At 46.6% G+C, this 16,039-nt stretch overlaps 1 protein-coding gene across 4 annotated transcripts in view; it reads right to left on the reverse strand.

Annotated features, from left to right (window-relative positions):
- Window positions 1-16,039, reverse strand: part of WDFY4 (WDFY family member 4) — a 1,820,746-nt gene that overhangs the window by 1,164,421 nt on the left and 640,286 nt on the right. For all 4 annotated transcript variants that reach the window (XM_069611160.1, XM_069611162.1, XM_069611161.1 and 1 more), the window contains one exon: window positions 1,293-1,511. In XM_069611160.1, the coding sequence (XP_069467261.1) occupies window positions 1,293-1,511 (219 nt within the window). The remainder of the gene's footprint in view (window positions 1-1,292; window positions 1,512-16,039) is intronic.

Genomic DNA, 16,039 nt, shown 5'->3' on the forward strand with positions numbered 1-16,039 from the left:
CCCTACTTACCTGTGGGCGGCCGTCTCCAACATCCCTCTGCAATGCCTGTGCCCTTCACTTGTGTGTATGGGAACTGGCACCGCAAAGTCTGCTTTTTTCAAAATTGCTTATTTTATACTTTATTGAGTCAGGTGTAGCAGTCCCCACTGCCCTCCTTAACTGTAATGTATTTTATGGCATATTTGTTCGAATTCTTAGGCTATGCAAGCTTTTCGTATAGCCAAAATTCAGGCAAATATGCCAAACTGTTTTTTATTTTTGGACTTTTTGGGTGGTTCCATGGGAATGATTGCCTGATGAGTGAATAATGGAGGCACTACTGTATTGCTTGGAGTTAAATGTTGAATAATGTGTAGCAGGAATGAGAGAATAATGGTTGGTCGAGAAATTGAGGGAATGCTGGAGGAAATGAGGGCTAGTTTGACTGCTGAAGCAAAAGAAGGATTTATAGTAGGGAATGGGGGAAATGAACGGACTAACCACTAAATTAATGATACATGGAGGAATATTTAGACTTAAAGCAGGAATGATGGATGATTGCTGGTTGAAATGATGGAGGAAATTATAACTGGATCGTGTATTGGCTGTTGGTTGGACTGACACAAGTAATGTTGGATGGATGGTCAGACTGACGGAGACAATTTTAAATGGTCAGTTGACTGATAGAGAGAACGATATTTGGAACAATGGTTGAATTGATGGCAAATTTACCTGAACTATAGCTTCTCTGGTGAGTAGAGGGATTCTCATTGATGATGCACTGATGGTCAGACTAATGATTAGATTGCGTCTCTGATTAATTATGCTTTGGTGTTCAGGTTTGGATTCAGTATAGTAGATGAATTAAGAGATGGGATGTGGTATGGATTTGTAGAGCAATTAAGGAGTTAATCGAAGTATGAACAAAGGTAGTGATTATAGGATTAATTGCACAGTCCTTATATTAAAGGATGGATAATCTGATTCATGGAGATTCACCTGAATGCAGCATTTAAATCTTCATAGGCAAACCTGGCAAACTTTAACAAATAAGACATGTTTTTAAGATTAGTCACCAACTTTGATATGAACAGGAAGCCCTGATTCTTGAAGATTTCTCTGGGGAATCCTGCTCCCGTAAAAGTGCATAGGTGCATTGAAAGCCATATAATATACGTTTCAGCTAATATATGATATCTAGGATACATTAGCCCATGGAACGATAAGACTCTGCATCACGTATATGGTGGGAGTCCCTCCTAATTCTACGGTCGGCCCAAAGCAAACAATACACCTGATGAATGAAACACACCAAGGAGCTGGAACTCCTCTTCCTCAGTGGAAATGACCAAGGAGTGGTCTGATGAAGAGATGCTAATGGAGAGGCAGACAAACTGCTGCTCCGCCCGGGACATGTGGCGGACGATGGTCAGGAACCGGATAGGATGTGCATCGGAGGCTTCACCAAACCTGCTTACTAGGAACCAGGCAGAGAAGCACAGGCCCCCTTGGGGAGGAAAGCCTCGAGTACCTGCAGATAAGAAAGAGAGAGAGAGAGAGAGAGAAAGGGAAAGCAAGAGCAGTTACTCATGATGGCCGTATCACTAGGTATGTTTTATAAATAACGAATGGGTGTCGAGTCCACCAGAGAACTCGGGGATCTTCAAAGATTGCATCAGTACAAAACAATTGATTGAACCCAACTCCTACAGAGGACAGCTTGTAAATTCTCCTTTAAAAAGTTTGGTAAAAACTCTACAACCAGTGCATTTAATAATATATTCATTTTACAATGCACCTGGGTATGAATAGTTCTTACTTTTTCTCATTTTTAGCTTTGGCTCTTAAGTGGCGTTATAGCCCAACCTATAGGCACAAACTATTGCATTAGAGTACAGCTAGGGAGAAATGGCATGAGGAGGGACATAACGTATGTAGGTGTTGTTTGGCTATTTACCTACACATTGACCATGCTAACCCCTATGGCCATTCCCAACCACTTCTTGCTCCTCATCGCCCAAAACACATCCTCCTGGGATGTCTTTGAGCTAACTTTATCAAGCCTTACCATCAACCGTTGTGGTGGAGGTGACTGCACATGATTTTTTAAAGCGGTTTTCCAGGGAGTTAATGATTTAATTGGAGCTGTAAACGGGCTACTGGTGTGATTAAAAAAAGAATCTTAACCAGGTCTGCCTTCAGCCACTCAATTTATAAGGACTATGCATGTCATTTAATGAAGTCTGTTAAAAACAACCATTGGAAACGCCAACAGTTTTGGCTTCTGTATCAGTATTAGGCATTTGCCAGGCACTGCTATAATATGCCCAGGTACTCACAAAATTTTGTAGCTGCTACCATTGATGGCCAGTTATTACCACCACGGCAGCGCCAGGCAAATGCTTTACCAATGGCTACTGAAATGCCAATATTTAGGCATTGTTAATGCTAGTTAGTTTTGACAATAATATAAGCCAAAACGAATGCATTAGAGCACAGCTAGGGAGAGATGACATGTACAATTGTACAATGCGTGTAGGTGTTGCTTGGTTATTTATCTACACGTTGACTACCTATGGCCATTACCATTCACTTACTGTCCCTCTGTGCCTAAAACACACCCTCCTGTGATGTCTTTGGGCTACATTTATCAAGTCTTAAAATCAAACTTCAAAAAGTGCCTGCCAGAGTTTTTTCAAAGCAGTCTTCTGGAAGCTAATGGTTTAATTAGTACTGTAAACGTGCTACTGGTGTAATAAATATGTCTTAACCAGGTCTACCTTTAGCCACTTGATGTATAAGCACTATGTTTGTCCTCAGATGAGGTCCTATTAAAAGCAAGCATTGGGAAAGCCAACAGTTTCGGTGGTATGTGCACCATTTTCCAGCTGCTACCATTAATGGCCAGTTTGTACCATTACGGCAATACCGGGCAAATATATTTTCTTTGTCTACACAAAAGGCAAAACTGTTGGCATTGCCAATGAGTGTTACCTATTCGTTCGCACCTATGTACATTTGTTTCCACTTGAAAGTACGGAACCTTTGAACATGCAAAAATTCAGATTTCTAATTTTTTTATTTTTTTATTTTGTATTTGGTCAAAGAAACGTCATACTTTACAAAAAACATTAAACTTTATTGTGAAATTACAATAAAATCAATAAAGTCAACCCCCATCCACACAATATAAGAACTTCATTTGCGTCATTAAGAACAAGTTAAAACAATGAAAGAGAAAGAATAAAAGACTTTAAAACCTATGGTATATAACTGTACAAATAAACATCAAACATATGCCATAGCATCATTGAAGGACATTTTCTTCCAAGCACAGATAAAAAAAGACATCTTGAGTACATCCGGCAACCTGGGAGCCAAAACCTTTCACACATCATGCAATGTAAAATAAAGTACACAGTGCATGTCAACAATTACAACGGCAGTAATTCATAATTAATTCCATACGCAGATGTAAACATCTAAGAAAACAAGTTGTCGCTACGCATGTTGAATTGGGATTTCCCCCTAGGCAATATGACCAAAAGGAATCACCATCAACAAAGTTGACTTCTTTCGTATGATATGATATATTTTATTCATATCGCGCCCATAAACAAGTGTTTCAAGGCGCAACGAGGCAATGGTCGGGTACAAGGGAAGACAAGAACAAACGATCTTACTAGGACCAGTGACATTGAGAATCCGCACGTGCAGGGGAGAAGGAAGGGGGAGAGTGCACAGGGGAGGGGAGGAGTGGGAAGTGCTAAACATATAATCCAAGCAACAACAGGTAGTGTGGCCAGCAGGTGGCAAGTGCAAGAATTAAGCACCGACAACGAGTGTCATGAAGTTCAGATAGGGGCTGTAGGATTACAGATACAGATCCAAGTGCAGGGGTTGCCAGGAGGCAGGATGGTGTGCCAATGGGTGGGCAGGGATTTGGACCTGAAGTCAGAGGGTAGCAAGGTGCCCAGGGCAGAAACAGACAGAGATCAGAAGGGGAGAAGAAGGGAGAAGGAACAAGCAAGAAGGAAGGTATTGAGGTGCTTCCGGAACCGAGAGTGTTTCTCCTCAAGTTTAAGAGGGGCAGGGAGGCTGTTCCAGAGGATCTATGTGATATTTCCATTGCGGAAAAGTCTGTGACGGAAATGTTCGCATGGGAAATGTATGCACTACAAATGTTCGTACATTTCCCATGCTAACATCCAATAGACAACCATCCATACATACACCCACACCCACAACACACCTACAACACCCCCCCACCACCCTACTTACCTTTCCTTCCTTCGTGCTGTGTCCCTGCAGCGCCGGTTCCCTTTCACTTCCATGATCGGGAACCGGCACCACAGGGTCCTTTTCTTTTTTTTTGGGCAGCTCTGTAGGGTTGTCCCCCGCATCCTCCACTCACTATACACTATACCCCGGCTTTTTGTTTGCTCGGGTGAGCTGCGGGGGTGTCCCCCGTAGCACCCAACACACTATCACTGTATAGTATAGTGATGAGTGGGGTGTTAAGGGGGACACACCCTCCAGCCCCCGGCTTTTTTTTCTTCTGGCAGGGGACAGGGGGGATGTCCCCCGCAACACCCGCTCTCTCTAGTGAGTGGGGTGTTGCAGGGGACAACCCCCAGCCCCATACTGACACCACCGAAACACCTAAACACATACCACGAAAAGTTTGAAGTTTTGTTAGTTAGAACTTTTCGTGGTGTGTGTTTTAGGTCTTTTGGTGGGGTCGGTAATTTTTATTCGGTCATTTCGTCCTATTCAGTGCAGAGGGGGGGGCCCCGGCCGAAGAAAGAGATCTACCACCAACACGTTGCTTGGAGAAGTGGCTGACCCCGAGGGAGGTGGAGGAGTAACACTGGCAAATAATAAAGTGTACAGTGCATGTATTGCTCCTTAATATGTATAGCAAAAGCCACAAAGTGGGTTCGCAGACAGAAGAGTGGAGCTCTCAAACTGAAATTGTTACCAAGTGCAGGGACACAGGTTTGGTTATTGCTCGGCTTTCATTAATATGGGCTTCAAACTGGTTATGTTTGCTTAAGCAAGTGGAATGTAACCTCCCAGAGCATTTAGCTCCGTATGTGCTCACAGGTGGCAACATCCACCATTTACTGTGTCTGCACTCTACGGTTTTATCTCAATGTTCAGTTGCTCGAAGGTTTTCCTGTTGGCCTCATTGTGGACCACAGACCTCAGTGGTCTCCCCTTTCAAGAGACTCTGGGGTAAATCTCAGGTGCGCAGCCCAGGCATCCTCCTTGGCAACTAAGTATAGAAATCACTGTAAGGCTGCTCTTAAGAAGGCATGAAGGGAGGGTGTAGTGCATGGTAAATTCAAACCTGATGTAAGCTGGTTGGTCAGAGGCAGGGCCACTTGCATGTCCATCTTGACCGAGTTTGTTGCCCACTATGCCCATCTATGTTTAAGCTAGGGATGGGAAGCACTGTTAGACAATTGCATTTCAAAGGCCAATCAAGCCCTTAGTAGCATTTCCAGTCATTGACTCACAAAGACTGGTCAGGTTGCGATAGATGTAGCCATATGTCAGACTGATCCCTTTGCGAGTTCAGTGGTCGTACAATTATCTTTAAGTCGGCCTTGTGATTCTAGGCCAGGAGGAAAGGGCCACAATCAGTCATGTGAGAGTGCAGTGCAGAAATTGAGAAAATCACCCCTGCCAAGTGGAGTAAGGAAGTTCCCAATTCGCACACCGGTCAGATGCGAACCATGAAACATGGCCTACAAAACAAGAAATCACAAGCCTCCAGTAATCATCACATAATGCATGAAACTTTGTTTAAGAAAACGTATAGAGTAATTACATGAGTAACATCATGTCATGTCAATTGAAAAAATGGACACTAACTATCCCAACAAACCCTTCTACAAAGATTAAAGGTGTAGGATAACAATGCAATTCCTAAGAAAATTCTGCCATTGCAGGATTTTCAAATACATCTGCAATGATAAAACCATCCACCCCTTTGCATGCCCCCAAGCTCGCTACCAACACATGCTCAATCAGAGCCCCAGAGAAACGGTAGTGCAAAAACAGTAACCCTAGAGATCACACAAACCTCAAATTTCTCTGCAACAACCACAGGATTCTAATCACAGAGGGCAAAGCTGCTTACTACTCCACCACCGTCCCGGAAGTTTTTAACAGGATCAAAGCCCTGTTTGAAGTAGTAAAGCATTGTACCAAACCTTCACCTGACCCAGATGTCCTAGCAACTCAGGAAAAATGCAATGGAATCAACAAACTTTTCATTGAAAAAATAGCAAAATCCGACAGATCAACAAATCAACCTCCCCCAACGTTAGCCCGCCCTGCATCCCAGCATGCACACTGCCCCTCTGAGCCAAATGTTCTCCTGTCTCTCCCCCAGACCTCCATCATACCTACCTCCTTCTCTCACGATATCATACCAGCCTGCATCATTAAGCAATTGATGGGCCCAGGGCCCAACGTACTCCTCAGCATCATTAATGCCTCCCTCACTGAAGGGTCATTCCTGGAAACCCTCAAGACTGGTCTCATACAACCTCTTTAAAAAAAAAGACCCTAGATCAAGATGACCGGGCCAACTACCAGCCCATTACAAATCTCCCGTTTATCAGCAAAGTCCTGGAAAAAGTAGACACTACACGACGACTCATCAGAATGGGACAACAGCACCTCTGAAATGACTGTTAGTCAGGGGGCACCCCAAAGTGTAGCATCGAGACAGCCATCATCAGGTGGTGAATAATGCCCATCAAATAATGGACAAGGGTGACTCATGCCGGCTCGTCCTCCTTGATCTCTCAACTTTGGCTTACCTGCTACCTCTTGGGTAGACACCAGGCCATCCAGATAAACACAGTGCATTCTGATGTACTCCCAGTCTCATACAGAGTCCCTCAAGGCTGCATCCTCTCACCAATCCCTTTAACCTTTACATGGAGCCTCTGGGCACACTCCTCCCAGATCTCAATGTAGCCATCCACCAATATGCAGACTATACTCATTTGTACATGAATGTAAAAAGCTGACAGGACATTAGTCGTCTCCGCGATTACCTTGCCATCATCCATTCCTGAATTTGAGATGCCTACCCCATACTTAACGCCTCCAAGACTTAAATCCATCCTCATCAGTCCCTCTGCTGAGCAACTCGTCCAACAATGGCTCAATAATATGCACCTAGAAGGATTTGATGCGTAATTCTTGGATTCAGCAAAATCCTTCGGCTTCACCATCAAAAGCAACCTGCCTTTCCAGAAACACACTGCTCCAAATCTCCACACTTCACAAAATCAAATCCTTCATCTTGCCGCAGGACTTCTGAACCGTATTGCAGTCCCTTGTGGTGTCACACATCGAGGGGGAACGCACTCCTGTCAAGACTCGCAGCCGCTCACTTAGCTCCTGTTAAAGCAGCACACAATGCCACAGCATGCCATATGAAGGGTATGTGAAGTTTAGACCAAATCACCCGTCATAAGTTACATTGGCTTCCTCTTCAGGTCCGGATAGTGTTCAACACTGCTTGTAACATCTATAAAGCGGTCACGAGTAGCACACCAGCGTACCGGACAGCTAAGCTTCCCATATCCGGGGGCACACACTCCTCACACAGAAAATGTACCAACTAAAAGAAGAGTAACTAACAATCCTTCTCTTGTAACACACCCACCCTCTGGGACTTGATACCCAAAAATTCTCCAATTTCACAAATCTCTCAAAAGGGGATTTCTGAACAACACCTGACCAAGAACTAATCTTGATGGACTCACAGACTGCAACTCACAGTATTGTGCTACTGTTAAAAGTTGCCAGCCCAGACGCTGGCTACCCACACCCTGTGCAGTGCTCCATTGCTCTCGAGCTAGGCCCACACTTCAAATAATAATATAAATAAAATGGCCTAACTTCATCAATGACTGAATATAATGTGTGACCAACTCAGGATTACTGAAAAAATGCCTTTTGCCCTCAACAACAGTACTAAGTCGTGCTGTTGGAACCAAGATACATTTAACTTTCATTGCCTCTGCTTCTGAGTTGAAACACTGAAATCTGTGTCGAGTGAATGGACGACTCTGATGTTGTTACTGTGACCTCTCGAGGGGGAGGGAATGGTGTCCTTATTCTGATAATTTAGTAATGTCATTATGATCAGCTGTGGCGGAGCCCAGTCGTCCAAACAGTCCTACTTCTACAGATTTTTCACATTATCTCTTATAAGGGCGAAGACGTGATGCGTAATCTTACTAAAGGTGTCCTTAACGGTTGAAACCCTTGTTTGGCTTCATCAGCCTCTACACTTATTAATGTTTTCAAAAATGCTTTGTGCTAGAATATCTATTAGGCATGAAAGCTGTTTATTGCCCATAGACGTGTCCAGGGAGTGGCCTCGGGTTGCACGTGCTACCCCTGGAATCTAATTGGCCATGCCAGGTGACACCCCATTATCCTAAACTATGATCTTTAAAACTTTAAACACAGGAATGTAAGACACTAATGTTAGTAATTAAAGTAGATATGGGTAGTGGAGACAAATAGGCAATTAATGCTATTCACGTGTGTGTGCGATTGTACTTCATGCCACCCCTGAATAAGTCAGTGCCCCACTTCAGTCAAAATGGCACACGCCATTGTTGTTGCCATCACTAATACATTGTTTTAAGTCACTGATGGACGGGACTCAGATGAGCTGCACCGTGCCCCAAGTTAACTATCATGCACACCACCCTTAATAGCCATGTCTGATGTTAGTGAAGCAGTTTCAGAGGGAAAGCTGCTCTGAACAGTATTACTTTGCTCCTTTGTTGCAGAATTCTGTTCTGCCCCCCGCTCTTTCATTTGCAGCAGTCAGTACCTTATATTACATCAAACTTCACATGCAGCTGAAAAAGCTGGCCTCAACAGTATTGATTAGGTTTCTCTAAGCAACGCATGGAGTGAAGCAGCACTGGTAATGTGTCCGCCACCCAGTGAGGCCCTTCAGTCCTCTTTGTACCTCTATTGTAGGTGTAACTGATCCTGGGCAAGCACAAAGTTGCTTCTTCCTACATCCCAATGACTCTGAAATATAATCCACGCCTCCTCTACACTGTCAATGTTGAGGGCGTCGTGGGACACCCAGCACACAGCCCCCTGGGTACTCAGAGGAAAAGTCAGTGCAGAGAGACCAGGCTCTTGCCCAACAGAGCCCTCACAAGATGTTGATTGATGTGCTCACTACAGCAGGCTGCCAACCCAGCTATAGCCCACTGAGTAACAGTGGGGCGTGTGCAGAGAGTACACATTACGACCCGGGGTGTCAGGAAAAGAGGAACTTCACCAACCCTCCTAGGGCACCTTCCACAAGGCTTACAGACCACGATCTGGACAGCGAATCAAGTCTATAGTTACAGTTTTAAGATAAAGAATGTAAGTGATCGTGGAGCAGCAGTGTTGTTGTGTTCATAAGCCGCTATCTTGGGTACAGTAAATGTTGTTTTAATAATATAAAACAACATATCTACAATTCCCACTGGGGCTGGCTTGTTGCCATGGACAGTGGCTACTGTGCGTCTAAAGTGGCCACTGGTTTGGCTGGTCAACCCAGAGCAGGCCTGGCCTCCAATCGCGTGGCCACTGTCTAGGGTTGGTGACCGCGGTGGCCAGGGTATGGCCTTCAGCCATGCGCTACACCCTCCCTGTTCACCTATATTCACCTCCCTCTGACTAGTTTTACACCTTCTCATTAATTTCAGCTTCGTTTTAAAAAATATGTTTTTAGCTGAAATTAGTATTTTAAATTGTTCATGTGCTGGGCTTCAGGATTTTACTAGTGTATGATTTCAGGGCTGTATTCAGGGGAGAAGGGCAGCATCCACACTGGTACCACCGTGGCTCCATCAAGTGAGAGCTGACGAACATGTGGACATGGAAGACATAGTCTTTTGCATGCGGCGGAACAAAGAAGCCATGAAGGCTCAAGGGGACACGCGTCAGGCCGCTCGCCACACATCGGTCAACAGAGGCGACCTGGTCAAGATACGCCTTCCCCACAAAGACACTTCGACTGGCTCCAGATACAGCAGTCCCATAGAAGTCGTTGCGAAAGGGTCAAACCACATTTGCACCAGTGACGGAAGGAAGTGGAATCTAGAAAGGGTGGCCATGTACCGTAGGAAAGAAGCTATTGAACAGCCACACTGGGAAACCGGAGAAGATCAAGGCCAGCAAGAGTCATCCGAAAACCCACGCCAGTCAGGAAGAGATGCCTTGGAGATACCCTACGGCGCCGAGCTCTCGAACACCAACTCCCCAACCCCACTCAGAGAGTTACAGCGCAGGGCAAGACAAGGAGAACCTGAATTACCCGCACCTCCCCAAGAGTGCTCCCGCAACACTGCCCTGCTTCCAGACCAAGGCAGACCACAGAGAGAGAAATGGAAACCCAGCAAGTTTGCAGACTTCGTCATGGAATGACCATCCATCCTTTTCCCAGCAAAGGAGGTGTGTGGGGACGTCACGTGATCGCGGGAGCGCGGTCTCGCGAGATCTCGTCCCAACGTGATCTTGCGGAGCCGCGCTCCGCGAAAGAACGTTGGCGCGAGTGAGAGGCTGGCAAGAGAACTGGAACAACATTGTACGACTAAAATAGACACAATTGTTAAAGATGCTGCCTGGTGCTCGCCTATTCAGGAATCCATGCTAGATAAGCTCAACCGAATAAAGCACAATATTGAGATTAGTAAAACAATGAATAAACGTGTGGGAGACACTCCGGATGCGGTAGTATGCACATCAGAGATGCCACTATAACCTATTTCAGAATCGGAATTTAGTCTAATCATTAATAACCTTAAACCGACTAGTTGCAAAGGGGATGTTTGCCCGGCGATGGTCATAAAGGCCTGTACCCCCATGCTGCAAATTTGTTAATGCATCTTTTAGAGAAAATAACATTCCCACAAATCTTTAAAAAGCTTGGATAATGCCACTATTAAAAAAGCCATGTTTGTGCCCTGAAACACCATCAAATTACCGGCCTATCACTAATACTCCATTTCTGATGAAAATGTTGGACCATGTAGCGTATACTCAAATATCGACACACCTGAACGCCCATGAGATTCTTAACAAATGACAGTCAGGTTTCAGGCAGGGGCATGGGATGGAAACAGCCCTGCTGGATCTGAAATCGAAACTACTACAGATCTTGGACAAGGAGCAAACCGTTATGCTCATGTTACTTGATCTATCTGCGGCTTTTGACCTGGTGGACCACGGGTTGTTGGTCGTCGGGCTTAAGGATGTTGCAGGTTTCTCTGAAAGTGCTGCCCTCTGGGTTAGTTCACTTTTGAGCAACCAGTGGTGCAGAGTGTGTAGCAAGGAGGCAGAAGCAAAACCTTTGCTCCTGGCCTTCGGAGTTCCACAAGGGGCTCATTTATCCACCTCACTTTATAATATTTTCACTGTCCCTTTTTTAAATCTCCCTGAAGAAAACGGTGTTGCCTTCACGAATTACGCGGATGACACGCAATGTGTCATCCCTTTGTCTGGCAATCACCTAGAGGATGAAAAGACTTTAAATAAAATATATCATCTTATACAAACCTGGATGATAAGAAATGGTCTTGCATTGAACAAAGAAAAGACTGAATGCATGGTAGTAGACACAGAGGCTAAATTACAGAAGATGGATACTGCATACACACAGGGCCTCATTACGGTTTAGGCGTTAAACGGGTGGTAACTCTGCAAAATCGGAATTACTGTTACTGCTTTGTTGATCAGCGAAGTTACTGCAGAATTACAACCTGGTGGGCACGTGCACTGGCCATTGGCAATAACGTTAATTCAGCCTTGCAGAGTTACCAAAGAAACCGGATCCAACCTTAGAATTACCACTGATAATTAGAGGATTTACCGTTACCGTTGTGTCTGTCCCCGGAATTTCCGTCCCTGGAATTTCCGTCATCTTAATTTCCGCTAAACGTTTCCATCGACGGAATGCCACAGCCTATAAACGAAGCACTGCGGCAGCCATTTTCGAAATCACAATCCCTCAAAAACTGGCAAAACGACATGCTATCTAGGAGTACTGTGGAATCATGTCGGGTGGAAAGGGGAAGCCAGGGGTGCCGGATCTGAGAATGTGGAAACCTATATATACAGAGCAGGAGCTCACCGTATTGGCTGAGCAGGTGGTGGCTCACTTCAATGAGTTGCATGGCGATCAACACCAGCAGACCCCACCAGAAACACACAATATGGGCACACATCCGGGACAAGGCGGTGGCCATAGGAAATGCCCAAAGCGATGAGATTGACATGAAAAAGCATTGGAATGACCTCAAGTCCAGAGTACATAGCCTGATTGCTATACAATGCAGGGAGCCAGCTGCCACTGAAGGTGGCACTGTAGCACCACTTGTTCTCACACCGTGGGAGGAGATGGTCGCCAGCATCATCCACATGGTTGGCATCGTGGGCGTAGGCCCTGCAGAGTTTGGAGACAGTGGCCAAGCAGAATCTAGTGAGTACCTGTATGAAATGTGCGTCCATACATGGACAACCCTGCATGCATGCCGCTAAGAATATAAATCCATCAAAGTGACATGTGCCCCAGCCAGAATACACAATCCAGACCAGGTCCAAGTCCACTGTGATACCAGTCAGCAAACCAATGACCCAAATACAAGGAAGCTGGGTAGGAAGTGGAGGGGATTACATCCAACTATCACCATTGCCATGCAAAGCCCGAAGGCCCAATGCACACAGCACAACCCTTGGCACATGGTGACCACCCATGCACAGGCAACACATACATCATGCAACCATATGGGCCTCGTTACGACTAGTGCGGAACACGTTTAATGGCGCCGGTAATGGTGCCGGCACCGTTAAACCCACTTGGCACTATTACGAGGTCCCCTCGCGGGACCCGCTCTGGACGTCTGGTTTTTCCATATGGGGGGCTCGAATGGGAATGGGGAAGGACCGGGCCCGGGTTCCCTGAAGGAGGAAATACCGTGCCTTCCAACGTCAGAATGGTCCGGTAATTCACTATTCAGGGAACCCGGACCCGGACATGATTTTGGAGGCAGCCATGGTGCTGATAGCACCATGGCTGCTTCCAAAGTAGTAATGAGGCCCTATGACAATAGCATGTGCATAAATGTCAGACACACAGCCCATCAGCAGCAATGCGCAACGGAGGCACTCATTGCACACTCCATGCCTGTCATCACGTCCACCTGACTCACACACAACTCAATGCAGTGCAATCACCTTACTGCTGTACCACAATCAAAGCCTCTGGACAGGACACCCTGTTGGTCAACCCCTGCCGTGGTTGCAGATCCACAGTAAGCAGTGCACCACACTCCTCCTGGTTGCCCCTACCCAATACATGGTCCCAACACAGTGGCAGACACATGATGCATGCCCCCAACGGAGGAACAATACACAGCTCTGAAAATGTACAAGTGTCAACCAATGTTGTATCGCCATGCACCTCAGCAACAATGTGTTCATGGACGTATGAATTATACCCTAACAGGCACTCAAGACACACAGGAACAGGATGATGTTGCCAGACCCTCCAGGACACCAGCATCAAGTAGCGCCAGGAAGCGCACACTACCAGCCAGTCCTGTGAGTGGGACAGTGCCACCCAAAAAAAGACACCTTGTGAGTATGCAATCCACAGGCCCAACAAGCATTGGGAAGGACACAGCCATGGTGCATCCACAGAAGACTGTCACGAAAACAGCACCACAGGCCACAGGGCAACACACAACCCCAGCTGGGGTGACTGTAGCCCTTCATGTGAGACTCAGTGTTGATGACACGACACAATCCCAGCAGACACAGCAGACGTGCTGTCAAACTCTGCATCCCCACTTCAAGTCCACCACATTCCCTTGCCTGCCAGTTCTCCCCAGAATCCTCTCCCCTGCATCGCCTCTCCCCATTGCACACCCCACCTTCCCATCAGGAATCATGCCATGCACTCCATATGAATCCTCCTCCAATGGCCAGGCTGAGGCACAGCTACATTCCCCCCTTCCACTGCAGCAGGCCAACCATGGCAGTGGCCATTCACCCCAGCCATTGCCTGGCCCCACTATGCAGGCCATCTTGGACCGTCTCAACAGGATGGAGCAGAGGCAGGCTGAGATTCACTTCATAGCCCAGGAACAATTGGGTCATTCTCAGGCCATGCAGGACTGTATCCAGGTGGCAGCCAGCCGGTTGTCCAAATCCATGGCAAGCTCTGCAGGAGCTTAGAGCACAGCAACGCAAGCCAGTGTCTGATGAGCCAGAGGGTGGGTGAATTGGCTGAACAATTGACATTCTCCCCTGATGCCATGGCCAGGCCCACCTCACCATGTACCATGACTGTGGAGCCACACAGGGGAGTTCACAATCCACTACCCCTACTGAGGGTTCATTCATGAGCACCCCACCCAGGCCCTCACAGCGCTGTGCAGCACATGCCGAAATGCCTGCTGACAAGGGGGACAAGAGGTTGCACTAGTGGGTTCATCTCCAGGTGCTAGGTTGAGGGGTGGGAGGTTGTGCTGGAGGTCAGCATGTGGGGTGGGTGGTGGAGTTGGGGATCAGTGTATGTCAGGTTCTGAATAAATCACTGTTTGAAGTTAGTGTTCATGTAAGGGGATTATTGTACGGTTCAGTAAGTTGTGTATTCAGTGCCTCATCGATGCCCTCAGAGTTGCATAGGTGCACCATCAAGGCCAATTGTCCCTGAAGTCCTTGCAGACCATCGGTCCTTCCATCACATACCAATGTGTGCACTGTGCTGACCTATTTACACCTTCAGAGACATCCTCATCCAAGCTACGGTGTGATTGGGCCTCATCTGGTGGCATTTAAATGTGCCTTCTGGTGCACAAGTAGTGCATCTTTGCAGTGCTGAATACTATCTTGCCTACTTCATCCGGTTTGTACATGAGGGCACCACCTGTGCGGTGTAGGCACCTGAATCTGGCTTTCAGAAATCCAAATGTGCACTCAATGCATGGCCTTGGCCTCCTCTGTGCATCACTGTAGGCCTCCTACTGTGGTTTCCCATGGATTATCACGTGTCCTCAGCCGTGGTGACTGTGGATGGACAGCTTCCCATGCAAGACATGCATGGACTGTGTAAGCTTGATGTGACTCCTCAAACATGGTACAATTGCAGTCAGTCACATTGCAGGATTCAGCAGTAATCAAGGATTTGTCAGTGTCATGTCATCTGCAAATCACTTTTCAGTTATGGTGTTGCAGTACATTTTGACTATGGTTGTGGCGGGTGGCTTGAATGCATTGTGCTGCATTGCATAGCAGCATACCCTGTAATAATAATTAATAATAATTTGGCATTTATATAGCGCTACGAACCCTCGGGTATCTGAGCGCTGCTTATTATTACCCACGGTGTGTGGTGCTCATTTATCGACCTCGGAAGGATGAAAGGCTGAGTTTGGCCCTGCCGGGATTCGAACCTGCGTTAGCAGGCTCTGCACGGGTGTCAAAGCGAGCGCTCTACTCGCTGTGCCACTTGACCGGCTATCATCACATAAGTACTGTCTGTGTACAGGGGCGGGTCAGTCAGTGTACTAGGTCTGTTCTGTGCACTTCTGTCGTTGCAGAAGTAAGTAGTTACACTTTGCTGAACATTATGTACCCCAGGTGTTTGATGGTGGTCATGTGCATCAGGTATGCCTACTTCTTACCCATCAGCCAGGTGAGCTGTCCCCTGTGTCTCTGCATGAATGCTGGCAGGGTGTTTTTCCACCAGTATCATGGCATCATGTGTGGCCCCAGGGTGTGCAGCAGTGGGTGATTGTGAGGTGAGTGTCACATGGCATTTGCACATTAATTGATTGTTACTGTTTCCTGTTCCTGTATGCCTGCTCAGTTGCCTTGAGGGGCTACCAATGCCACATGTGCGCAATTCAATGCCTCTATGGTATTGGTCATGTGGGCATTGTAGTTCAAACCTAACTTTGCTGCATGCACCTGCGCCTGGGTGATGTGCATGCCTCATTAGCG

This window comes from Ambystoma mexicanum, chromosome 8 (assembly GCF_040938575.1).
Source record: "Ambystoma mexicanum isolate Mex_15411 chromosome 8, UKY_AmexF1_1, whole genome shotgun sequence".
Taxonomy (NCBI): domain Eukaryota; kingdom Metazoa; phylum Chordata; class Amphibia; order Caudata; family Ambystomatidae; genus Ambystoma; species Ambystoma mexicanum.